The following is a 27,632-nucleotide window of genomic DNA, read 5'->3' as shown; positions in this document are numbered from 1 at the left end:
AAATGATGCACTTGGACAAAGCCCAGATGGTACATTGATGGGGCTGGCTTCTTGCTCCCTTTCTCCCATCTCCTTACTCCTCCTTCTGAGGTCCCTGCCATAACCCTGGTGGTAATTAAAGGCTGTGTCTTTATAATGACCAGGTTTTAAAGGAAGGAACAGATCAAACCAAGGTGGCTTCTTGCTCTGGCCAGTACAAGGGCTCCTGCAGAATGATCTCGACAGCATAATCATTGTTTTAGCACTCTGCTATCTGCATGATGATGGTCCACATAGCAGCATGTTGACCTTGTGTGGTTGGTTTGCCCGGGGGGTGTTATTAACAACATAAAACTCATTGTCCTTGATTCCTGTCTCTGTTTTGGCTGAATGATTGTTTCAACTGAAATCTGGCATAGAATAAATGCCTCATGACTACACCCAGGATAGAAGCCATTCATTAGGATGATGTGTTGAGTATGGTTACATAACAAATCCGTATTGAATGAATGGAAAACTTAATGGTTTCAGTACACATCATCACTTGGGTGCAGAGTTCACAAAGCCAGAACGGTGTGGTCGACTGAACCTGCACTATCCTGCAAAAAGCTATATGCATACTCCTCCTGTCTCCCTCAATTCGGACAAATACGCTGAAGACAGAACCTCTGTCTTCTCTCTGATGCAGTACTGAATGACAAACTGGGAAATGTTAGCCATGTTCGCGTGCCAGCCTGGAAGGATCTAGACCTGAACAAAGTGAATGCTACGGTCACCTTCATGGTCACTGAAAACCCTGGCCTCATCCTGATTGCAGGTTGCAGATCTGAATCCAAGCTGTCACACACTTCTGTGATGATCTCTCTGGCGAACTGCAGGTGCCTCTTCCTGGCCTAGTTGCAGACAGGACAAATGCTGCCGGGTGATCATAACTGTTAAGAGCTCCTTTTGAGAGCCTGTTCCCTATTCTCTCCTCAAGTTCGCTACTCCACTGCTGTTGCATCTACACCATCTCTCTCTCACCCAGCAGTCCAGGGAAATGTCCCACAATTGGGAGAAAGTGGTGCTTAGGACCTCTGTGGACACATGTAATGCCTGACCCATGTGCAGCACTCACTCTACAGATTTTATCAACTCTTCCAAATGCTCAGCACTTCCACAAATTTAAACAAGGTCACTGTAATATGTTCATGATCTGTTTTAATAGCACTGGTGAGAATGCCTGACTTGCCACTGAATATAATTTTGCCTGAGAATCTTGAATAAGATGCATTGGGGAGATGGTGATGTTGTAGTAATGGCACTGGAATCGCAATCCAGTGGCCCCAAGCTAATGTTCTGGGGATGGAAACAAAAAATAGTGGAGAAGCTCATTAGGTCTTGCAGTGGAGAGACAAACATAGATAATGTTTTGAGTCTGATATGACTTCTTCAGAACATAGCTGGCAGTTGGTATAATTTAAATTTGATTCATAAAACTCTGAAAATGCAAGCTAGTGCCACTAACGATCACCATCAAATGTCATAAAAACCCATCTGATTCAATAATGTCCTTTAAAGAAGAAATTCTGTTGTCCTTACCTGGTCTTGATCACACGGAAGTCTGGACCTACAGCAATGACTCTTAATGGCCCTCTGAAGTGACATAGCAAACCATTTAGTTCAAGAGCAATTAGGGAAGTGCAAAAAATGCTGGAATTATTAGTGATACCCAGAAAGAATGAAGAGGGAAATATAGCAGCAAGATTCAAATGACATTGTTGGCATCAAGTCAGTGTTGTATGCAGAGAAACATTACGGTCTGTCTTCTGTCTATATGCCTGTTACACATATGAACATCCCACACTATCATATTCATATGTACATGTGCTCAACTGCCATGGATGTAGTAAAGGGCAAAGCACAGTAAATGCTAGAAATCTGAAATAAACACAGAGAATGCTAAATATCAAACTCAGCAGGTCTGGCAGTATCTATAGAGGGATAGAGCTGTGAAAAGATTAATTCTGTTTCTCTCTCACAGATGTGCCAGGGCTGCTGAGTTTCTCCACCATTCTCTGTGTTTGTGTCATGGAAAGAGTCTTGTCACCAAACCAATATTTTCATGCTAAAATTACTGGTGCTATGCAGTCAAATTTTACACACCCTGTATGATGTTTATATAGTGAATTTTATGTCATAAATATATGAACATCCAATCCAAAAACAAGAATAGATGAATCAGCCCTTTAAGCCTGCTCCACCATTTAAGAAGGTCAAGGCTAATCTGATTTTTACCTCCACTCTACATGCCTGTATATCCCGATAATCTTTCATCCAGAAGGCACTGCAGAGGAATACCAGCAAATAAAAGTTGACACCAAATTCTGTACATCACAAGGGCCAGACAGAGAAGAAGGAATCATGGATTAGGATACATGGTAGGCCATTTCAAACTGAGATGAGGAAACATGCCTTCACTTGGAGGCATTGGGACCTTGGGAATTCTCTCCCACACAATGATGTGGAGGTGAAGTCACCAAATATATTTAAGAAAGAAGTAGAAAGATGTGCAGGAACTCAAGGTGCCAACGGGTATGGAGAGAGAATAGGAGTGTGACATTGAGGTAGAGTGTCAGCCATGACTATGTTGAATGGGCTTGATGTGCTGAATGGTTTAATCCTAATCCTTCTTTCTTTGTTTCTACATTTCCAGATGGCACAAAATAAAGAAAAGATGAACATTGTGGAGGCACTGGCCACAAGCTTTCTGAGATGAGAGGCAATGCTAGAGAATTGGAGAATTACCGTGCTGGAAAGGTTTCTTAGAGACGATAATCCAGCACAAAGTTAACAGTCACTTGGAAAATAGTATATGGGTTCCTTGAGTTTACCAATAAAAACATGGAATATAAAAACAAAAAGATGCATATTGATGTTTATAAATCCACTGGCTTGGCCTCAGTAAGAGTATTGCAGACAGTTCTGGGCACCATATTTCAGGAAGGATTCAAATTAGAATGGCATTGGGTAGATTATCTGGGCTGTGGGACTTTAGTAATGAAAGTAATTTGCAACAATAACAATGGCTCTCCTTGGACATAGAAGATCAAGAAGTGATTAAGTTGCAGTTTTCAAGATAGTGAAAGCATTAGAGAAAGCAAAGTTCTTCCTTCTAAGAAGTGAATCAATCATTAGAGCTGATGGTTCCAAACTCACTGGCAAAAGATCTAGAGGGAAGATGGGGAGAATGGTTTTCACTCACAGTTGTCAAAATCTGGAGCTTTCTGACTGTACTAGAAGCTGATTCCATAAGCGTGTCGAAAAGGATTTGAGAATTGGAAGATTGGAATTTACAGGGCTATTGGCAAATGTGCTATTGGACTAAGCATAACTGGTCTATAAAAGAGGAAGCCCAGGCACAGCATCAGAAATAACCTCATTCTGTGCCATAAAATATAAATGATTTGAGCACTCTGAAATAACAGACAATGTTGTGTTACCTTTTTGATTACTAAATACACTTTTGCATTTATAATTTGTGTACATGGAAGCCTAAATTTCACCATTAAAATAGATTCCAATTTGTCCTTCTCATATCAAAATATCTCACACTGAACTCCGTCGATCAGAGCTTTCACCACTCACACAGTGCCTGCCCCTTTTTAATGTGCTCTACTCTACATAACTCACTGTGCCTCTTAACTTGCTGTTATGTGTAAACTCAAATATTTATAATTCTCATCTATGTCATTAATATACAGTGAAAAGGTGAGGACCCATGAAAAAATTTCTGGTATGTCATTGACACATCATAGATTTGAAAATGTTTCTTTATCCCTCTCTCTGATACTTAATCACCCAACCAACTACCAAACTATACTATATATGCTAAATTCACAAAACAAAGCACAAACCTATTCATAAATGAGGCTTCAGTAATATCCCACATTCATTTCCAGAAATTACATCATAGATCCATTAGCATCTAAACATCTCAGATGCTTGATAGTCACTTGCTTTCACATGTTTATGTTCCAGTAACCTGCCAAAGGTTGCTGTCTGTGTTCATAAGTTTGGCAATCTCCCCCTTTGTAAAACAGTAGGAGTTGCTTGTATTTGTGAACTGTGTTCCAGTGGAAAGAACTCAAGATTTTTAGCAGGGATAAGGAGAAAATTAGCATGAAAGTTCATTTTTAAGAAATGAGAGCAATGTTCAGACCAGACATAAGAAATAGGAGGAGTAGGCCTTTCAGCCCAGCTAAGGAAGGAGAAAAACAACCAGGGATCCCCTGGTTTCAATCACTAGTGATGTCTGTTGAATATCACTATTACACTAAGCTCCTTGCTACAGGCATGAATAAATTATACAAATTTATACAAAAAATTGATCATGTGGAAAAGGGTCAGGAGAAAGCTATGGTATGCAGAAAGCTGTCAACGGATCTGTTGGTCAATTGGAACTCAATTTGGAGAAGAATCAAGGTAATTGAGGAAGACCAATTAAGTAAGGGAAAACAATTCTGAAAAATGTAGAGAAACAGAATGACTTGGACAGCATGCAACACGTTCCTGAAAGAAATAGTACAGGTAAATAAGATGATCAGGAAGGCATACTTCCTTTTATTGGCTGAGGTCAGAGTAAAGCCATAAGAGGTTTAACAGCTTTATAAAAAAATTGAATTAAGTTGCAGCTAGAGTATTGCTTACAATTCTGCTTTGGGAGGAAGTGATTATACTACATAGGCTGGAGAAGAGAGTTATCAGGAAATTGGCAGGAATTAAGAATTTTAGCCATGAGGAGAACTTGGATAAGTTAAGTTTGATTTCTTTCAGATCAGAGAATGCCAGATGGAAGTTTTTTTAAATTTATTCATTAAATATGGGCATCACTGGCAGGGTCAACATGTTCTTATGGAAAGGACAGGCTACAACTCCAGAAGGACATACAGCACATAGACAAGTTGGTGGAGTGGACAGATAGGAGGCAGATGAGTTTCAACGCAAAGAAGTAAGCAGCAGGAGAGAGGCAATGCATTTTGGAAGGAAGAACATTGAAAGTATAAAATAGGCAGTAAAATTCTAAAGTACAGAAGCAGGAGCATCTGGATATCTATGTGCACAGATCATTGAAAATGCAGGACAGGTGGAGAGTATTCTTGGCTTTATATGAATAGGGGTGTAGAGTACAAGAGCAAGGGAGTGATGTTGAACTTGTATAAAACATTTTTTTAGACCTCAGCTAGAGTGCTGTGTAAAGTTCTGGGTATCACATTATATGAAAGATGTGAATACATTGAAGACAGTGCAGAAGAAGTATACTTGTTTGATTCCAGGGATGAGAAACTTCAGTTATAAAAATAGATTGAAGAAGTTGGGACTGTTCTCCTCAGAGACAAGAAGGCTGAGAGAAGCTCTGATGGAGGCTTTCAAAACTATGTGTGAGTTGGATAGAGTAAATAGGGAGAAATCGCCCCACTGGCAAAAAGAGCAAGCATAACAGGGCATAGATTTAAAGCGATGAGCAGAAGAAGCAAGGTTGAAGTGAGAATTTTCTCTTCATTCAGTAGTAGTTAGGGAGTGTGGTGGAGGCAAGTTTAATTGAAGTATTCAACAGGGCACTGGGTAAAAATAATACGAAAGGGTATGGGGAGAAAACAGGGATGAGCATGATACAGCCAGAATGGGCCGAATGGTCTCCTTCAGTTCAATAACACTTCTATGATTCTGTAAAATAGATTCTTGTTTACCGAGGTAATGAAAGGTTATCAGGATATGCAACAATATAGAATTTGAGTCGTGATCTTATTGAATAGTGGAGCAGGCTCAAAGGGACAAGTGGTCTAATGCTGTTCCTTGTTTATATGTTCAAACAATGCTGCCAGATTTGCTGATTATCTCCAGAACTTGCCGTTTTTATTTCACATTTCCAGCATTTTGCTTTTAAGCCACCTTTCCATGTTCCTTGCACAACATTTACAAATCTCATGCATTTTATTTAAAAAGCCGCTTCTTTATTCTTATTACCAAAATGAGTATCTCACACTTGCCCACTTCATATTCATCCACCTTGTTACGTACTCAACCTCTCTATATCTCTGCACATATTTTACATTCTCATAAAGCTTTGCATTGTTACCAAACCTGGATACATTATTCTTGATTTCTTTATCTAAATAATCAACATAGATAGCTAAGACTGCAGCAATGATCACAGACTGCCAATTTTAAAATTTGATCCCTCCTCTCTGTTTCTTGTTGATTAACCAAACATCCAGCCATGTTAATGTATTATCCCCAGCTTCATGAGTCCAATTGTAATTTAACTGAATGTAATATTATTGAATCTCTAAAAACCTCTATCAATTTTTCCAAACACAATTCTCATTCACAATATCAGATTGATTCTGTTTGCTTGTACTCTTATTTTCTAAGTGCAATGTTGAGACTTCCAGAGTAATAGATTCCAGTATTTGTCTGATGATTTACACTAGGTTAACCGTCCTGTAGATTCTTGGGTTCTCTCTTGCTTCTTATTTGAATTGCAGTAACGTTAGCTAGCTTTCAATTCACTGTTTCAGAATCTAGGGGCTTATTTTTAAGAGCCATAACCAACATTGTGATGTCTCTGTTGAGATCTCTTTTAGAATGCCAGGATGTAGGCCATCAGGTCTTCAGGATTTGTTGGCATTTAGTCCTTAACATTCCATAACACTTTTTCCTCCTTCTGAATCATTGATCTTTTCATGTTCCCACTGTATAAATGTTAAGTGAGCAGAAGGAAGTTCAGTTGTGACACTCTCTATGGCACAATATCTGGGTTCATACATATAAAATGGCTGAATGGGAGAAGTGCAGGAACACTGTAGATAACATCAGGACCCTAACTTGCTAAACATCAGCTCCTTTTAGTGGAAGGAGAAAACTGAAGTAAAAACAAGGATGTCCCTGAAATATAAACATGGACCATACCTGTCCCAGTAACACGGCACTGAAATTGAGCAGGTTTTCCCTCAGTGGTAGAAGTGTCCTGTATTGGACTTACGATGGTAGGTGGATAAACAGGTGCTTCAACCTCAGGAGAGACAATTTCTGGAACTGTAAATCATAAATAAATTCACAACATCGATCTCACATCTCAGTTTATTAAAAGCATTATTTGAAACTTATATGAAGTAGAAGTAAATCTATTGATACACTACGTTTACATTTAACAAAAAATGTTAATAGATGATTAAGACTTGTTGCAAGGCAAAATTATGAACTTCAAGTTGTTATTGACAGAAAGTTCCCAGCATTAAATATCTGCAGTCGTACAAAAGGAGTGTTAAGAAAATAAGGAACATTTACAATAGGTGCAATTTTCTTCTCTGTTGCTTTCAAACAGGTTAATGATTCACCACTGCTCATATCACATCATAAGCAATGATCAACTTTAGTTCTCCCATTCCTATATATAACTAAAAATAGACAGTATTCACATTAGGACATTACGTATATTAAAGTACATGCAAATAAATAAATTACTTCAAGTATACCTTCAACATTAAGCGAAGCACCACTAGTAGCTAAACCAACTTCATTTCTTGCTTCGCAAGTGTAGGTGCCTGCATCTTCAGGGAATGCCTCAATCAGTAGCAAAGTGTACTGATTCTCATCATGAAGTAACTTGCGTTTGAATCCTGATGAGAGCTTTTGGCCATCCTTGAACCAAGATACTTCTAATTTTGGTGTGCCAACTATTATCGCACAGAATCGAGCAGGTTCACCAGCTTTCACAATGCAAGGTTCCAACTCCAACTTAAAAGAAGGTGGTTCAAGAACTAAAATAACAACAGAGAAGCATGTAAAAACATTGGTTTTCTGATTTCCACATACTAATTACTTCTGCTGTCTACAATCCAGTTGCCATACATACTTTTTCTTCATATCACGAGAGAATAGTCTAACCAACAGCATGAAATACAGGTCATTCTGCTATATCGCGTGTTTCATTAATGTGAATTCACTGAAACACTGTTGATGAATTGGGGACATTGTTTCTAAAGCGCAGGCTTTTAAAATGTGTGTTGGCTGTAATGTGATTAAGCGTCATTTCTGAAGTGAGATTTTTCTATAATGCAGAGTTACACAAGAACACAACCATCGTGTTATAGAAGAACATAACATGTTCATTAAAAACATCCATGGAAAAGAAACAATTAGGGACTTTTTGAACAAAAGCTCAAAAATGTAACTTCCTTGGAAAGATTCCAATTGCCGAAGACTGAACATTATCACTGACTAGCTGGCAGAAAAGAATTAAGATCTTCTTAGATACAATTAGTCATTGGATACAGTAAACTAAAATTCAAATTTAACGGTGGAGTTTGAAACATGTTTGGTGTATAGATTGGAGGTAGACCGACATGCAATTTGATGCCACTGACCACTGCCATGAACCTAAATCTGTCTCATTACTGATCATGCTGCCATTGGGAACAAATCATTTCTGTGCTGCTCAATGGAGGCTAATTATTGTTAATCATAGGGCCTATAATGTGAGGACTCCAAAAAACTAGACCAACAACAGCTGCAGGCCATAGCCACCTCTCCAGTTTCATGGTTCACTAGCTGTAATCTCTGAAAATTTTAAAATAAACTTCCCTTTACATATCCTCACAGTCTCCATTTTCAGATCAACAGCTCTCAACTCAGTTTGTGCAGCTACCAATCTCTGATGGTATCTTCACCCTCCTTCCTCCATTAGAAGGTGCTTGCTCTCTACAGCCAACCTAAGGCCAAAGGCCATAACATACTGGGGCAGATTTAGGTCATTCAGCCCATCACTTCTGCTCCTCCATTCAATCATAGCTGAAATGTATCTCAACTCTCTTTTCCTGCCTTCACCCCATAATCTTTGATCCCCTTACTAACCAAGAACCTATCTATCGTTATTTAAATCAATGTACACTCCACAGCCTTCAATGGCAATGTGTTTCACCGATTCTTCATCCTCTGGTTGAAGAAATACCTCCTCGTCCCAGTTTTAAAGGGTCATCTTTTCACTCTGAGGCTGTCCCCACAGGTTCTTCACTCTCCTACTAGTGGAAACATCTTCTCCATGTCCACCCTATCCAGGCCTCTCAGCATTCTGTAAGGTTCAATGAGGGCCGCCCTCATCCTTCTATACTCCATCGAGTACAAACCAAGAATCCTCAACAGTTCCTTATACGACAAGCCCTTCATCTCTGGGTTCATTCTTGCAAACCTCCTCTGGACACCCTCGAAGGCCAGCACATCCTTCCTTAGATATGGGGCCCAAAACTGCTCACAATATTCAAACTGCAGTCTGACCAGAGCCTTATATTGTCTCAGTAGTACAACACTGCTCTTGTATTCTAACTCTCTTGAGACAAATGCTAACATTACATTTGCCTTCCTAACTGCCAACTGAACCTGCATGTTAAACTTAAGAAGATCCTGAACTAGGACTTCTAAATTCTTCTGTCCTTCAGATTTCTGAAGCCTTTCCTATTTAGAAAAAAATCTATGTCTCTATTCTTCCTATAAAAATGCATAACCACATACTTTCCCAGAGTGTATTCCATCTACCATTTCTTTTGCCCACTCTCCAAACCTGTTTAAATCCTTTTGCAGCCTCCTGCTACCTCAACACTACCTATTCCTCCCCTAATCTTTGTGTCATCTGCAAACAACAACAATGTCCTCAGTTCCTTCATCCAGATAGCTTATGTATAATGTGAGTAGTTGTGATCCCAACACTGACCCTACAGAACTAATCAGTCACTGGCTGTCAACCTGAAAAAGACTCCTTTACTTCCACTGTCTGCCTTCTGCCAGTCAGCCAATCCTCTATCTATGCCAGTACCTTGTCCCTATCACCATGGGCTCTTATTTCTTTTTGACAACTTCCTGTGCAGATTGTCACAGGCCTTCTAGAAATCCAAAAAATAGAATCATAGAATCCCTACAGTGTGGAAACAGGCCCTTTGGCCCAACAAGTCCACACTGATCCTCCAAAGAGTAACTCACCTGAACCCATTCTGCTGCCCTATTATCCTATATTTACCCCCGACCTAGCCCACACATCCCTGGACACTATGGGTAATTTAGCATGGCCAAATCACCTAACCTGTACACGTTTGAATTGGTGGAGGAAACCCGAACACCCAGAGGAAACCCACATAGACACGGGGAGAATGTGCAAACTGCACACAGATAGTCACCCGAGGCTGGATTCAAACCCAGGTCCCTGGCGCTATGAGGCAGCGGTGCTAACCACTGAGCCACCATGCTACCATGTCCACTGGCTCTCCTCTAAATTGCTCATTACCTCCTCAAAGAATTCAAGCAGATTTGTCAAGCATGACCTCCCCTGACTCAGCCCTATTTCACCGTGCACTTCCAAGTACTCCCCAATATCATTCTTAATAAATTAGTTGCACATCTAGTTTCTTACAAAAATATCTTCCTACCTTTCCACCCTCAACCTCCTCATCTGTTGACTTCTTATCCACTGTTTCCATTCTTCTCCTGATTTCATGGTGCTGTCAACCTCCCCTTCACATCAGCTCCCTTAACCTCACAATCTATTCCTAGCTTTATACTCCCATTTGATTATGATCAACCATTTTCTTGTACCCCCACCACACACATTCGTCTATCAACTTCCATCCATGTCTGCCCGGGTAAAGATGTCTGCCAAGCTACTTCTAATTACACTTGTACCATAGCTGGCTGATGTCTAAACTTGAACTCACCGTGCCATTTCTTTTAATAGCTGTAGTTTTAGCCCCAAGTTCTGCAATATTCTTCCTAACATCACTGCCTCACTATTTATTTCTCCTTTTAGACATTCATTAACACCCAACTTTTAACAAAATTGTTGCTCAACTCTCCTGGTACCTTCTGCTTTGGTCCAGCATCCACACTTGTCTGATTTCACCTTGAGAAGCGCTACTTATTTGTATCATAAAGGTATTTTGTGACAGCAAGTAATTGTTGCTTTGTATGTACCGTTAACAAGGAGATTCATAGAACTCCGATTCCTGCCAGCCACAAAGGTGTATTCGCCAGAATCAGAAACTCTGGTATCAGTGATGGTCATGCGATGTACGCGTCTTTGGATTATATATCTGCATCTTTGTTCAACTTCAAAGTTGATCTCAGTTCCATTCTTGAGCCATTGAGCTTCAACATCATCTTCATCAACTTCAAATTCAAAAATGGCTTTCTTTTTCTCAACGACCTGATTACAGAAAATTAGGTTTTGTTAAGATAATGTAGGAAAGTTTAAAACTCAGTGATTTTCTTCTGTTTTCAATTTCTACACTGTTCCTCATGATAACTGTAAAAACTGTTATTTTAAATAAAAAAGCAAATACATTATACCTGGATATCTGCATGAACAGGTTTTGAAATGACAATGTGTCTTGCTTCCATGTACAATTTAGCAGTGGAAATATTTCCACCTGCAACTGCTGAATACTGGCCAGCATCTGACATTTTTGTAACAGGAATGGTGAGGCGATGAATAAATTTCTCACTGTGCATCTTAATTCTGTTAAAAAATAAGCAAAGAAAATAATTAAAATCAAACATTAAGCTTTTTGTAACACAATTAGTGAACAAAATTGATTTATCAAATATTGTGCACATCTGACACCTACCTTTCCGAAACCTGGAGTTCCACACCATCCTTCATCCACTGTAATTCAATATTTGGTTCTGAAACTTCACACTCAAAGGTGGCTTTCTTCTTCTCGGTGACTTTGATATCCTTGATGTGCTTCCGAAATTCAATGTGCCGAGCTATAGAAGGACATGCACTGATTATACACTGCATTGCATATATTAAACATCCAATTTTACAGTTAACTGTGCTACATAAACAAAACCACAAATAAATTACCTTCCACATATAAAGTTGCTGCAGACAATGCTGATCCAGCAACAAAACTGTACTCTGCTGCATCACCAAAGTGAATATTTCGGATTGAAAGTGTGTGTGTCAATTGCTTGGTTTTTATTTGTGTTCTCTCAGTTGATTTGATTTCTTTGCCATTCTTGAGCCATTTGTAAGTAATACCTTCATAATTCACTGTTACTTCAAAGGTAATTGTATCTTTCTCTTGTGCATTCATATCCTTTAGCATGGATGTTATTAAAATTGCTAACAAAGGAAAACAATAATTTAGTTGCAGAGGAATATGATTGTCAATATACACATTCCAATTAATATTAACTATTAGGTGCTTAGCTTGTCATCTGTAATTATGCAAGGTTAACTTAAAATTATGGATATATGGTACAGAAATGAATGAAGAAATCTTACGGTTTACTGTCAGAGTAGCCGACACTTTATTATTTCCACAGATAAAGGTGTATTCTGCAGAGTCCTCATGGCTTGTGTTCATTATAGTCAGCTGGTGGAGTTTGCCTTGCACAACTACTTTGAACTTATCGCTCATTTCTATTTCCACACCATTCTTTAACCAGGTCGATGGTACATTGAAATGAGACACTTCGCACTGAAATGTTGCATTTTTTGTCTCAGGAACTTCAATATTCTTCATAGTCTTGGTGATGTGCACAGCTTAAAAAATAAATTTTGAAATATTAGAATGCTGAAAATTGATACTATCTTTTGGGATGATGTATTATTTCAATTTTACATTAAAGTGCTGTGTTGTAATATATTATCACCAGAGGAATATATAATAAATGCACTCACATTCAACATAAAGTTTTGCTTTGCATTCAAGTTGTCCAATAATGGCTGAATACTCCCCAGTTTGTGCTGGGGTGACATTCTCCAATACTAGTTTGTGAACTTTCCTTTGTGAAATAACTTTGCACTTGTCACTCATCTTAAGCTCCACATTGTTGAACATCCATTTTACTGGCACATTATCATGCGATACACTTAGTTCAAAAGTAGCAGTGGCATTTTCCATAGCTGTGATGTCCTTTGGTTTCTTAATTACTTTGATAACTAATGATATAAAATAAAATATTGTGTAAGTTCAGATAATTCAAATAAACATTTTCATGACCCCACAATAATTACTGAAAGCTCAAGAAGGTATATTTTTATTATAATAATTTAAGCTACAAAAATATAATTAGAAATGTGCAACTTAATTTACAATTAGCAAATATGAAAATAATTGATGGAAAATCAATATTGTGTTGTTAACATATCACTTGTTATCCACTTATTTATACAGTTATTCACATTATGTTGCATGTGTTAAGCTAATACTCAAACTACATTGAGTTTTGTCATTGGGTTGAGCTGGATGCCAAAAGTGCACGTTTTTAGGTGAATGAGCCAAGGTATTGAAACTTGCTTGGCAATTCTGCAAGTCTGCATAGTGTTCTGATAAAAATGTTTAATATGTATACTACAAGATTGTTTAGTACTTATTAGCAAGGTTAAAAGAGTTTCAAAATCTTTAAAGAAATTACTATATACAGTAATGTGCTTTTAATAATTTGTATTGTTAAGTGATATGAGATATAAATTCCAGCTCTTACCTTCCACATGAAGTCTAGCATTAGCTGACAATCTGCCAAGTTTGAAGCTGTACACAGATTCATCTGAAAGTACACAATTCTTAATTCTTAGAGTATGTGTGACACCATCTACAGTAATCTCAAACTTGTCACTAGGTTTGATTTCTTCTCCATTTTTAATCCACTGGCCTCCAGTCACATCAGGATGTGTAAGCTCCAAGGTAAAGACTGCATCATGTGTTTCTGTGACAGTCTGATTCTTCAATGTCTTCTTTATCTTGACAGCTGAGTTCAGAGAACAATTTTATTAGAGTTATTTATTTATAATGCAATCTCATTTATCCATTGACTTACTGTTCACCTTATTAATTACCTGAAGGAAGGGGAAGGTATGATTTATCAGTTGTACTGCAGTCTTTTACAAGATTGAATGAGACTGTGCAGTCTAATGCATCCCATAATCGGCCTGATTGCTTCTTTGTGCTGAGTCACAGGCTTCTAATCAAGTACTTTAATATTGTAAGAGTGATGATTTGATCTGGTACCCAAAAATGCATGGAAAGTTCAATGACGTGTTCTTAGATATGAGCATGCAAGGAGAAGTTCTAGCCATGAGAATGGTCATAGGCCCTATGACCTGAAATTATTGTTTTTACCGTTTATTTCTTCTATATTTGACCTACTCCACAACTTCATATCTTTATTGTAACAGAATATCCTTATTCTTTTGATTATAAGTTTCAGTGCAAAACTATATAATTTACTACATTTTACAATGGGAGAAAATTAATACTGAGCAGAATTATGTTCAACTTATCTTTATTGTAACAGAATATCCTTATTCTTTTGATTATAAGTTTCAGTGCAAAACTATATAATTTACTACATTTTACAATGGAGAAAATTAATACTGAGCAGAATTATGTTCAACTTATTGTTGGTTCAGCCCTCCAACACAACTTAGGTTTCTCATGTGGCACCTTGGAAGAATTAATTGCCCACCCCTGTCATCGGGGTTCTACCAGTAAAATGTTTTTACAATCAATTTACACTCTTACAAAAAGGTCACTTGACTAGCTGCCTTGACTTTGAATAGACCTTTCCACCTTATTCCCCAATCACAATTTTCCTTACTCATATTGTTAAATAATTCTGCATCTCATCCTCCTCCCTAATCTTGTATCCTCTTAATTGTATTGGACCATTCATTAGTCTCCCGTAGCAATTGTCAGAAATTGTAAAGCTCCCTTGGAACATGACAGCTCTTCCACTTTACACCTTAGCTGATGTCAAATTTCTAACTTTCACCTTAGTATAGAGTAATAGGACTAATTAGTTATGTTAATGCCATAATTTATAAAACACAGTATTCTTCCAATGAAATCGTTAAATGAATTTGATTTTAATAGTCAGAGATATGCAGTCAACTCTAGAGAGATGTATCTTATATAACCCAATGGAAAGTATTAAACTTCTGTCTATGCTTCCAATAATCTTCATTAAAAAGCGACAGCATTTTAACTTTCTGGAATGTATTTATACCAGTTCTTTGGGGAGCAGTAAAACAATCAGCTTTCCCATATGAGAATGATTCTACAACACATAAGCAAAACTCCTTCAAATGGAAGTACTAAACAGCTGTTCTACTTTTTCACAGGTACACTGTTATTGTACTATTTTGTCAGTAATTTTCCTTAAAATTCAAACTTTGCCAATTAAAATTATGAACTGAGAATAAAGGACAGTTAATTTGTTTACTTATACGTTTCTAACAGTTTCAAATTATTAAATTTTCCTTAATCATTGAACTAGCTGGCTATTCAACAGTTCATTTTTGTAATGCATAAATGTTAGGATTCTCTTAATATTGCATGTTAAATTCCAGTATCACTCTTCTATCAAACCAGAAGTTCACTTTCATGTGCTTATAATATTGGAAAAGGTGTTTATCTATTATTAATGGTTAAATAATATCAATTAAACTCTACAATTTCTACTTATACTACATTATTACTTTTCTGTGAAACTGTATTTGTTGCGATCTCATTCTTCAGCTATGTGTCTAAACATAAATGTATTTCATTTTTTGACTGTAATACCGACCTTCAACCTTCAGTTTAGCTGATGTCTTGGAGTTTGCAACTTGGTATGAGTATTCAGCTGCATCTTCTGATTTAGTGATATCAATTATGAGACGCCGGGTAACTCCATCTACTTCACTTCGGACAATATTACTGAAGGTTATTGGCTTGCCATCCTTTGACCATACTCCCTCAGAGTCTGCATTAGCCACCATACATTCAAAGATGGTTGGCTGTGATTCTGGAACTGTCTGATCCTTGAGAGGTTTGCTGATAGCACCACCTGAGGATTTATAAAAATACTGGAATAAACCAAAGCAAAAAAAGATGAACACAAACTATATATGTCTGCATGCACACTGATGCTATGGCATCTTGTTGGAGTAACTTTAACAGTGTCTCTAAGCCTGATTAAATCTCTAATTTAGTTAGATGAAGATCTTAAAATGTAACTAACTTGCTCAATGAATATGAACATATGTAAAAGATTCTGTATTATTATTTAAAAGTTATAGTCTTTTGCTTAAGCTACAAACCCGGTCTCTAGAATTGATCATTCACAGAGTCTGGCACTGGTTATTAAAAAAAATGTCTGGTTAGGACTAATTGAAGTCAGTTTTGAGGGTCTTTGAAGGTTTTAATTTTATTGTATTGTGAATATAGAAGTAGGAATTTGATTCAGCTGTTTGTCTCCATGTTGTAACAAAACAATATCAGAGAATGGGAGCTGTTTTATGTTCAATTGTAGGAGATCATATGTTGGTTCACCCTTGCACAATGGTGAGATCAAGAAACTAATGGCTAACAGATACATTGAGAAATAAAAGAGTTTTTAAATTTTCAAAACAAAATCAATATAATTGAAATCATAATCAACTGATGAGATGTATGGTTGTAAGAAAGAAGACAGATAAGCTGTCAGCATGGGCATGGAAATTACAATATCCTGTCTTAGAAGAGGCTGAGGTATCAGAAGTAAAAGATTAATGAAAATATCAACAACAATTAAGTTTGAGTTAAGCACATAATTGTGAAAGGTGTCATCTTTAATTTTCTATGCTTGAAGCTTCTTTTTAAGTGCTGGATATATGACAGTGTAAGAAAGAAAAATAACAAATGAATGGTTTTATTTAAATTTGAGCGATCCAGTTAATTCTCACAATCACAGAACTATGATTTATTTTGTTTAACAAGACACTTGCCAGACCTCAGCTGGAGTATTGTGTCCAGTTGTGATTATCATGTTACGATGTGAATGCATTGCAAAGATTGCAGAAGTAATTTATTAGAATGGTTCCAGAAATGAGAAACTTCAATTATGAGGGATAGACTGAAGAAGTTGGACTGTAGTCCTTGGAGAGTAGAAGATGCAGAGGAGATTTGATGGACTGTTTCAAAATCATAAAAGTACTAGTTACATAGGAAGAGGCTGCTCCTACTCATAAAAGATAAAAGCACAAGAAGGTACAGATTTAAAATGATGTGAGAAAAAAAACTTCCATAAAGTGAGTAGTTAGAGTATGAAATGGACTGCCTGGAAATGTGATGGAGGCAGGTTCAATGAGGCATTCAAGTGGTCATTGAATGCTTATTTAGAAATAAATGGTGTGCAGAGATACAGGGCAAAGAGGCAACAGACCCAGTGAGGCACAATGGACCAAATGGCCTCCTTCTGCACCATAATAACTCTATGATTTCAACTATTTCAAACTTGTGCATAAAATAGCATTGACATGTGTTTACATCATTTTATAGTAAAAGTATTAAAACATGCATTACAGATAATTTACACTATTCACTTAGATATAAGCTTGCTATCTATTTTTATAAACAGCTACCATGATTTTTACTGCAAACAAATATGTAACAAGACTCTATTTAAGTTTGTTTATTCAGAGCAGCATTTAATTTCTTCATACCTGAAACTGTCAGATTTGCCTTTGATGTCTTTTCACCAGCGGTAAATGTATACTCTCCTTCTTCATCTTTCATTATGTTCAGTACAGTCAATCTGTAAATTTTGCCCTTTGCCTCTATCTTGTATTTGGGGCCTGCTTTGAGCTCTTGCTTCCTAAATACCCAGCCTACATCAATTCCACTATGAGACAACTCTGCTTCAAAAGTAATACTCTGTGTCTCTGTGCATGTCACATCTTTAAGTCCTCTAATAATTTGAATTCCTGTAAGGCAAGGCATAAACCCAAGCTTCAGAAAACAAAACATCCAATAAACAAAATACAATTTCTTAAATCAGTTCATAGTATTTGGTCACGTACGTTCAATCGATAGATTGCAGCTTGTTTCAGTTTTACCGATGACAAGTTTATAGCAGCCTTCATCTGAGGCAAATGTCTTGCTGATTACCAAACGCTGTTTAGCTCCCTTTGCAACAGCCTGTATCCTGTCACCAAGTTGAACTGGTTGATCATTTAAGTACCATTTCACAGAAGTGATGTGTGCAACTGAGACTTTGCACTCTAAAACTGCCTTTGTTCCCTCAATAACTGTAACGTCTTTAAGAGGGATCACAATATCAATAGCTGGAAAATAAAAAAAACATGGTTGTCAGTTGGAAGTCTCTGAATAGGCTAGATGATGCCTATAACAGCACGAAACTCTATAAAATTGAAATGTTAGAAATGAAAATATTAACACCTACATTGTACAATTAAACGTCCAGAAGTTACGAGATCGAAATCAGTGGCACGGAATGAATATCTGCCAGCATCTTTTTTAGTTGCATCTTCAATCAGCAACATATGTGATGTTTTGTCTATAACAATGTGAACACGTTCGTTCGCCTCGATTTCTTGACCATCCTTCATCCAGACACCTTCAACATTTTCCTGAGAAAATTTTACTTCAAGCTGGGCAATATCTCCTTCACAAACAGTCTGGTCTTCAAGATCCTGAAGGATTGTCACAGCACGTGCTACAAAAAAGCAAGGATAACCATGGTCAATAAACCACTTAGAATGTCTTTAAATCTGTTAAATGCAGACACTGATTACATTGAATCAAATGTTTTGTTAAAAGTATTAATTAGAAAACAGAAGGCGAGTTAATCAATGTTGTTTTTCATTAAAAAAATTAACTTACGTTTCATCTTCAGATTACAACTTGTCTTTTTCCCTTCAATAACAAAACTATATCTGCCCTGATCTTCCTTGATAACATCCTTGACTGTTAGAGTGTGCCGGCCACGACGAGAAGAAATATAGTGTTTGCCACTGGGTTGAATCTCTACGTCTCCTTTGTACCATTTTCCCTCAGCATCTTCACTCGAAACAATACATTCTAATTCACCTGAGAATAATTCTGGTACTTCTACATCCGTAAGCTCTTTGGTGAATTCAATAAGAGTACCTATACAGACATTGGAAAAAAGTTACAATTTAAATGACCACATCTTGCACTATTTCATATCTTGATTTACATAATCCAATTAAGAAGTAAATTCATCAATCCAGTGCCTCAAATGAAAGCATGCTTGAAGAAACAAGGGCTAGAGATAGAGCTACACCCTCATGGTATAAATTATTCAACCCATTTGCATTTCAAATAGATTCTCTGCATGAATGCTGCATCAGTCTGCTTATCTATAAGTCAACGATATTATGCACTTAAATAGTATCATTAACGTAGCTAAATGTCACAGGGTACTTCGTAGGGAGATTAGCAGGAAGAAAATGCGACATCAAATCACATAAGACAATACTTGGAGAGATGAACAACACTTCAAGGAGCATTTTAAAGGTGATTACAAAGTTAGGCTAGTTTAGGGGGAAAATGTTAAGATTTAGATTCTGGCAGCTGAAAACAGGGATACCAATGGAGGAATAAAGGAAATCTGAGTTGCACAAGTGGCTAGACTTGGAGTAATATCGAGCCCTTGGAGGGTTTAGAGATGGAGGATGTTAGAGAGATTGAAAGGTTGAGGGCATGAAAAGATTTGAGAACCACTATGAAAATTTAAAATCAGAAGTGTTGACAAGAACAACAGGAGAATTAAACTTGCAAGGATACGAGCAACAGAGTTTTGAATATGCTAAAATTTACACAGATTGGATGTAAGTGACTCCATGGGGAGTATTTATCTGAGTCTTAATATGTGCTTTAGCAGGATGTGGATGGAGATAAGAATGAAGAAGAGTGCAATTTATAAAACTGGAAGCAGGTGGCCTTGATGTTGGAAAATGATGTGGAATCAGAACTCGGGTCATGGTGAAGTAGAATGCAGAAATGATGATTGTCTGATTCAGGCTCAGACAACGATCCGGGAGGGATGGAATTGGATGCTGGGAAATGGAGATTTTGGAATTGGAGAAAATTTCTGCTGTGCTAAGACTGGTCATAGGACAATCATTGTGACCAATCACATGCAACAGAGTGGCAAAGAGACATAGTGTTTAGGAGTAACTGGGTATCATCATTCTGAACATGAAACTTGACATTTCATTTCATTCTTTTTCAACACTCATGTAAGGAAAGGTTGAACAGGTTGAGCTGAGATTCATTGATTTAATAGAATGGGAGGTGATATTACTGAAACTCGTAAGAATCTGAGGGACCTTGACATGGTAGATGCTGTTTCTTCTAATAAGGACATTTAGAACAAGGGCAGAGTTTATAAATATAGCATCTCTCATTTAAGACAGATAAGGAAGAATTTATTTTCTAAGAGTCATTCGTTTTCAAAGTGTCTTCCATTGAAAGCTGTGGAGGTGGGGTCATCAAGCCTATTTCAGATTGCGTTAGACAAATTTTTTGACCAATAAAGGAGTTAAGAGACACAGGGGTAGACGGGAAAATGGAGTTAAGGCCACAATTAGGTTTATTGAATGGGGATAAATGAAATCTCAAAGGGTTGAATGACCTCCTCCTGCTTCATTTTCTTATAATCTATGAATATCAATGCTTTCATGTGTAGCAGGCAAAAGACAAATGTTCTTGTTATTGTCGGATAATCTTTTACTATGTGATAAATTATTTTGAAAGCAGATCTGAAAATGTAATGTTAATATTGTTAATGTGCATTACATATCGAATATCCATTATTTCTTGCTTGGTAACTTAATCAATAGATATTATGGAGAGAGGAGCAGCAAAATTCATCATAACTTGGCAGGAACAATCTTTGTACAAAATCAGGATCTCTAATTTCAATTACAGTTTGCATGCTGTCTATTGTGATACAGTCATTTCGTTATTGCTTTGCTGCTCAAGAACTTTTCTTACCTTCAACAATAAGTTTAGCTGTTGATCTTATAGAAGGATCGTCAACAAGAGCACAAGTGTATTCTGCAGCATCATTCATACTAATTGTCAATACAGACAGAAAGTGAACTTTTCGGTCAGAATGCATTCGGTATTTGTCACCAGAGAAAATCTGCACATCGTTTTTAAACCATTCTACTTTTATAAATGGTTCTGACAGTTCACATTCAAAAGTTGCCATGGTGTCTTTCTCTTTTGCCCTGACATCATGCAATTCCTCAGAAAACGTAATCACTTGCTTGGCTGAAAATAAAAAAAAACACAAAACTGTAAATACCAGATGAAAAGTTATTTTAAAAACATGCCCCTACCAATTAGTGAACAAAGTTAAATACCTTGTACAAGCAGGAAAGCATGGCTTGAGATTTCGCCAGCCACATTGATAGCTTTCACCATTATGCTGGCAGAATCTTCAGGTACAACATTTCGAATTACAAGTTCGCAAACATTGTCTTCAGGCCAATACCAGTAAATTCGGTTAGATTTTTCAAGTTTCACCCCATTCTTAAACCATTGGCATTCAGGGTCTGGTTTGCCTACCACTCTAACACGGAAATGACTCTCATCTCCACGAGCCACTGTCTGACTCTGAATACGTTCCAAAATTTTGGGGGCTTCCATACTTGGTGATAACTGAATCTTGTCTGGTTTAAAAGTTGGAATGGTGACAGTGCCTTGAGGAGGAAGTGGTTTCTTCTCCTCCTCAGGTACTTCTTTGGTCCAATGGAGAAGTTCTTCCTTTCTTTTTCTCAGCATTTCTTCATAAGCTTCATCCTTTCTACGTGATTTGAGTTCGACTGCTGTAATAGCTTCATAATAACCTTCCTCTTGTCTACGTTTAAACTTGCTACGCAGTTCTTCAGTCTCCTCTGTTTGTTTCTCATGAACAATTCTTTCAGCTTTTTTAAGTTTCACCACTTCTTTGGTTGCAGCATCTGCTGGTTTTTCTACCTTAATGACTTCAAAAAATGGCTTGGCTGGTTCTGATGGGCCAATGTCAACTTTCTGTTCGGGGGCTCGTCGCAAAATCGACCTAAAATCTTCTCGTTCAGTTATTTCTAGTTTCACTGTATGTTCCACGACCCCTTCAGGATTTTCTGCTGTAACTTTGACATTACCTGAATCATATGATTTGCAGTCAACAATTTCCAGGTAATAAATACCATCATACCGCAGCCTAAAGCGCTTGCTCTTACGAATAAGTTGTCCATTAAGATACCAGTTGACTTTTGGTTGAGGGTAGCCTATGACACGACACCGGTAACGTGCTATTTCACCTTCCATCACTCTTGCTGGTTCTGGGAACAAAACTATTTCAGGCTTTGTCTTCTCTTTTGTCAGTTCTTCCGAAACACCTGTCAGTGCACCTTCATGGGCTAGTTTTTCAAGTTCTTCAATTCGCTGCATCCCTCTTCTGCCTTCAGGCAATTGAGATTCTTCAACAAGACTCTTTTCATCTTTTACAATGAGAGTTGCTGATGTCTGATCAGTACCATACTTGTTTGTAGCTCTACAGGTGATGATGCCACTATCCCGGGGATATGCTACTTCAAAGTCCAGACTGCAATATCCAAATTCATTGATCATGCGTAGTCTGTTTGCTGCAGCAAGAGGCTTACTATCAAGTAACCACTCAACAACCATTGTTGGATCACCAATTGGTGTTAGTCTGCATTCAAAATGTGCTGGCCCAAAACATTTAAGCCTCACAGAACTAGTTTTCTTCTTGAAATGTGGTTTCTGTTGCTTTTCTTTATCATACAAATCACCTTCCTCCCACTGTTCCTGGCCATAACGTAAATGGAGCGGTTCTAGCTCTGGAGCTGATATCTCCTTCGCTTTATATGTTCCCTTTGGAATGATTAGCTTTCTTTCTGGTTCAGGTTCAGCAAATTCAAGTTCAACATTTACTTTACATCTTGTTGTGTCACGACCTCCTTTATTGATGGCAGTTGCAGTATACCAGGCAGCATCATAAATTGCCGCAGAAGCAATTTTAAGTGCTCCTTCTCCTTTAGTACCTTCAATCCTAAAATACAAATAAGTAGAAATTATGATATAGCAAATAATATAAATGCATACATGCACATTGCAATTAATATTCATTAAATTGTAATGCACTTACTTGATATGAGGATACTTGTGTTGGACAATTATATCACTATTTTTCAGCCATACAATATCAGGATTTGGGTTTCCAACAGCTTTCACTGCCATTGCAACAGGAGCACCCTCTTTAACACTGAGGTTTTTCAATTTCTCCACAAACTGTGGTCTCAACAAATGTTCTTTAGCTGTAACGAAAATAATTAATTTTAAAACTGTTGCTCAAAAATATGAATATGCAACTACATACATAAACTCAAAGTGTACTTAAAGATTGCATTTTGCCAATTTAATTGGTCCATAGGAGTAAGATATTGATGTTCAATTTTCTGTTGGGTGAGGGCTACTGTTTCACATTTTGGGTCCCCAATGTTACCATGCATAGCAAAAGCACAGACTGCAGCCAAAATGTTTGCTCATAAAAGGAGAAACTCTTGTTGTCTCACTCTTGCATCTTGGGAGTAATCAATTTTAAGTTATCAATGTCAAAACCTTGAAACCCCAGATCACTGTGCATCATCTCTGCCTCAAAATGCAATGTAAAGACAGACAAATTTTATAAAAAGTTACAATTTCTCGATAAAATGTACAAAATAAGTTTTATAATATAATGTCAAATCTGCTATCTTGGCATGTGACATACACTGGCTCTTGCTATATCTAAGTATGGAAGTCTGAAGCTTATTTGGAGCTTCAATCCACTTGGAGCAAAGACAAGGAGTTGGATCACAAATCAGCTATGATCCCATTGAAAGGTGCAACAGACATATCAGAACCTCGCTATCTTTCAAGCTCCATCTGAATAAAGTTCTGAGCAAAAAGGCATAAACTTGACATTCCCATCCCACCACTAATTCAGGCCTTGAATAGTCAGTCAATTAATGACCACTTATGGCCTATTCCCACTTTAGCTGCAAATAGTTTGGGTGGCTCCCCTGAGCTGCACTAATCTGAAGAATTGAGAGACTCAATACAGGGCAGGAGGGCATTGAAAGTTACTGCTTGACCCTTCCTTCTGAAGCCAAGGATCCTGCTCCCCATGACTCGCAATTCCTGATATCTAATAACCATCCCAAACAATAGTCATTTGATTCGTGGTCAGTCCTCCACCTGGGGGGATGGGGTAGGGGAGTTTGTACAGGCAGCTATCAAAGCCATATCATTGGCACTGCGGAGTATGAGAACTGCTGGCCTGTATTCAGTAAACAGTGTTTGAAAGCCAGGACATCCTTGATCAGGCTTCCATTACCATTAGAAAAGACCTTCAGTTGGGCTTTCACATCTTAACATGGCACAGGATTCTCTGTGCTAATCTCTCCGACTTTTTGAGTTAAGTCTGAAAACAAAACGATTATACCTGTAGTTTCTATAATTCTCTATATGGCCAGCTAGCTCAAATGCACATTGAGTTTACAGGCACAGTGACACAACAGTCAGCAAGGCCATTTTAGTAAAATGTAGCTAACTTTGCAGTCATCCAGCAGTTAATTCACTTGCTCAGCACTTCATTCATGCATTACATGCTGCAAGGGAATTATATGGCACTGGAAGGGAAGATCTGACAAAAGCAAACATTTTTTCAAGTTTGGGTAATCTGATACACCAGCAGAAAGACCCTCTATATGTCTTGCTCAGTATGCTGCCTTAAAAGACCCTTATAATCACATGCAATTCTATTTCAACGCTTGTTTATTCTAGTTGCTAGGCACCAGAAATCCTATTTCTATAGCTTAGTATGCTCTAAGAAATACACATGGAGCAAAGTATGAATTGTAATGAACTAGATGTTTATATTTTGAAGTACACTCAGCTCATTCTTGGGCAGCTGCACAAAATACTGGAGCAGCATTCCTGATGCTGCTCATTATTCATCTCTATGAATATAATTCGTCTCTTACAACAAACACAGAAACAATAAACAAAAGTCTTGCAGCACATTTGCCTCAAATAATTACAAGTTTGAATTTTTATTAATTGACAAGACAGTCAAATATTGTGTACCTTCAACAGATAGTGTCATAGATACTGAGGTTTTGCCAGCTCTGTTTTGTGCCACAACAGTCCATTCACCAGAATCATTTGGCAGAGCAGGAACAATAATCAGGGACTGAATCCCATCTTCCTTCACTACTATTTTGTGTGTGTAATCATTTACAATCTGACGGCCTGTAACAGAAGTGGATATTGAATTAGCTACCTCATTTCCCATATTATTTGTAGACAACAACGCAGAATATTATGACATGGCAAAACATTATTCTTACCATTGTGGAACCATAATGTCTCAGGCATTGGTCGACCAACAACTTTAAGGTCAAATCTAGCCGTCTGTCCCTCAGAACATTTAAATGATGTAGGTTTCAGAACAAAAACGGGTTTGTACAGTCTCTCTAGTTGAGTCTCATCTGTATCCTCTAATCGACGAGCTGGTGAACGACTTGGAGATCGAGGAGACACGGAACTGCAAAAGGGGAGAAATAATTTAACATTATTTGAGATCACTAGCTAATCAATATTGACATTTTCTGAATTGTACAGAATGTAAGCACACCATATGAAATGAACACAAAGTAAATAGTGGTTAATAAATAGTACCGCATTCTCCTCATTATTTCTGTTGTCGGTAAATACACGTGGCCTGTGGGAGCACCAATAGGTTCAATAAACAGCTTTCCAGAGCTAATAGCATTTCCCTTGGCATTGCTGGCAAACACGGTATAGATGCCTTCATCTTCTGGCAAAACTGCAGCAATACGCAGATTAGCTCTGCCATCCTGAGAAATATCCATCTGGTAGTGCTGTCCATGTTTCAAGCGCTTACCATCTTTGAACCATACAACCTATAAGAATATAAAATGCACATCATCAAGATGATCATTTTAAAAGGTATATTCCCCAAAAGAAAAGTTTATACAGACATTTTAAATTGTAAATACATGTCTTCATCCTTTCATTATCAACCATCATATCTTATTAGAAACAAATTTCATCTTAAATGTTCGTCATGGGAAATGTGGCTTCTGGTGAAAAGATTGTTTACCTTGGGCAATGGATAACCAGACACTTTACAATGGAAAGTCACACCACTGCCATCAAGAACTCTAAAACTTTTCAAAGTTGAATCAAATCCTGGTGCGATAGTTTCTTCTGCAGGAATATCCAACACCATTTCTTCACCATCCTCTTCAAGAAGTTCTTCCAAAGTAATCCTGATGATTCGGAACTCAATTTCTTTGATAAGTCGCTCTTCAAATGAAGAAATGTGGTATTCCTAAAAAAAAAATTGCTTTCTGGTTGACAATGAGCAATAGATTAAAATATTCATAAACAATGCACAAAATAAGACTGGTCTAATCAACTACCTTTACAAAATGGCCACAGCACATAAACATAATTATGTAAAATTATAAAGATGATGTAAAATAACAAAGATGGAGGTGCAGAATTAACTTGATAAGGGAGTGGAGAAACAGAGGCCTGGGGATTCAGTTGATATAATTCCTGAAATGTAAAAATCCAGGTAGAAATTTTAACATGTATAAATACAACATAATGAAAACCAAGAACTGTTCAGATAATACACGTTGCAGAACAGAGTACAAGAACAACAAAATCATTAATTGATACAAAAAAGCATCTATTAGACCAAAGTTACAGAGCTGTCTGCAGTATTTGGAGTGTTATTATGGGAAGTTCTAAAGAATGTTTAGCTTATATAATCACCAGTAAGAGTCCAAGAACTGGAAACCATAGAAATGAATGGAGACTTAAGATAATGAGAACAATCCAACTGAAAGAGGGAAAGCGAAGAGAACGTTTAAGGAATTTTTAAAAAGTGTTCATGCAGGAAATAGCATAACACAATTTGCTCTTCCAAGGTGTGCTCTAGCAATTTTTGGAACTTTCACCTCTGAATGCATTGCCATTCTCCCACAATCAATGCTTCCATAAAGATTCTTCTACTTACATTCATGGTCATTTTCTAAATATAATTATAACCCATTGCTTTTAAATTGGCAATGTCTCAATCATTGACAAAACCATTTCCAACCACTTGTCTGCTTCTCACCATCATCATCTTCCTCCATTATAAATCCATTTATTTATCGAGGGAAAAGAACACCATCCACAAGTCCATTTTCAAACACCCACCCCTTGAGTGGATGAAATATTATAGTTGAACTTCTAAAGAAGGCCTGCTGTTCATGATTTTTATTAATGAGCAAGATTTTGGTGTACAGTGCACAATGTCAAAGTATTGGATTGTGAAGAATGAGGAGGACAGTGTGGAAGTTCAAAATGTTACAGAACAGTTGATGGAATGACAAGTCATAGAGTCATGGAGATGTACAGCATGGAAACAGACCCTTCGGTCCAACCTGTCCATGCTGACCAGATATCCCAACTCAATCTAGTCCCACCTGCCCGCATCCCTCCAAACCCTTCCTATTCATATACCCATTCAAATGCGTCTTAAATGTTGCAATTGTACCAGCCTCCACCACATCCTCTGGCAGCTCATTCCATACACATACCACCCTCTGCGTGAAAAAGTTGCCCCTTAGGTCTCTTTTACATCTTTCCCCTCTCATCCTAAACCTATCCCCTCTAGTTCACCTCTCAGCCTCAGACGCTCCAGGGAAAACAGCCCCAGCCTGTTCAGCCTCTCCCTGTAGCTCAAATCCTCCA

At 37.6% G+C, this 27,632-nt stretch overlaps 1 protein-coding gene across 1 annotated transcript in view; it reads right to left on the bottom strand.

The window, feature by feature from the left end:
• ttn.1 (titin, tandem duplicate 1) overlaps positions 1 to 27,632 on the bottom strand; it is a 336,276-nt gene that overhangs the window by 281,712 nt on the left and 26,932 nt on the right. The window contains exons 18-38 of the mRNA XM_043694489.1: positions 25,984 to 26,214; positions 25,539 to 25,783; positions 25,208 to 25,404; positions 24,945 to 25,109; positions 22,963 to 23,131; positions 21,173 to 22,866; positions 20,799 to 21,080; positions 18,660 to 18,926; positions 18,220 to 18,492; positions 17,837 to 18,100; positions 17,480 to 17,740; positions 15,583 to 15,843; positions 13,501 to 13,764; positions 12,695 to 12,955; positions 12,296 to 12,556; positions 11,873 to 12,133; positions 11,631 to 11,772; positions 11,353 to 11,521; positions 10,978 to 11,209; positions 7,497 to 7,781; positions 6,931 to 7,056 (exon numbers count right to left, since the gene is read on the bottom strand). Of these exons, the coding sequence (XP_043550424.1) occupies positions 6,931 to 7,056; positions 7,497 to 7,781; positions 10,978 to 11,209; positions 11,353 to 11,521; positions 11,631 to 11,772; positions 11,873 to 12,133; positions 12,296 to 12,556; positions 12,695 to 12,955; positions 13,501 to 13,764; positions 15,583 to 15,843; positions 17,480 to 17,740; positions 17,837 to 18,100; positions 18,220 to 18,492; positions 18,660 to 18,926; positions 20,799 to 21,080; positions 21,173 to 22,866; positions 22,963 to 23,131; positions 24,945 to 25,109; positions 25,208 to 25,404; positions 25,539 to 25,783; positions 25,984 to 26,214 (6,310 nt within the window). The remainder of the gene's footprint in view (positions 1 to 6,930; positions 7,057 to 7,496; positions 7,782 to 10,977; positions 11,210 to 11,352; positions 11,522 to 11,630; positions 11,773 to 11,872; positions 12,134 to 12,295; positions 12,557 to 12,694; positions 12,956 to 13,500; positions 13,765 to 15,582; positions 15,844 to 17,479; positions 17,741 to 17,836; positions 18,101 to 18,219; positions 18,493 to 18,659; positions 18,927 to 20,798; positions 21,081 to 21,172; positions 22,867 to 22,962; positions 23,132 to 24,944; positions 25,110 to 25,207; positions 25,405 to 25,538; positions 25,784 to 25,983; positions 26,215 to 27,632) is intronic.

Source organism: Chiloscyllium plagiosum, chromosome 7 (genome assembly GCF_004010195.1).
Source record: "Chiloscyllium plagiosum isolate BGI_BamShark_2017 chromosome 7, ASM401019v2, whole genome shotgun sequence".
NCBI classification, from domain to species: domain Eukaryota; kingdom Metazoa; phylum Chordata; class Chondrichthyes; order Orectolobiformes; family Hemiscylliidae; genus Chiloscyllium; species Chiloscyllium plagiosum.
Note: the sequence above shows the minus strand (reverse complement) of the source record. Positions and strands in the feature narration are given on the sequence as shown.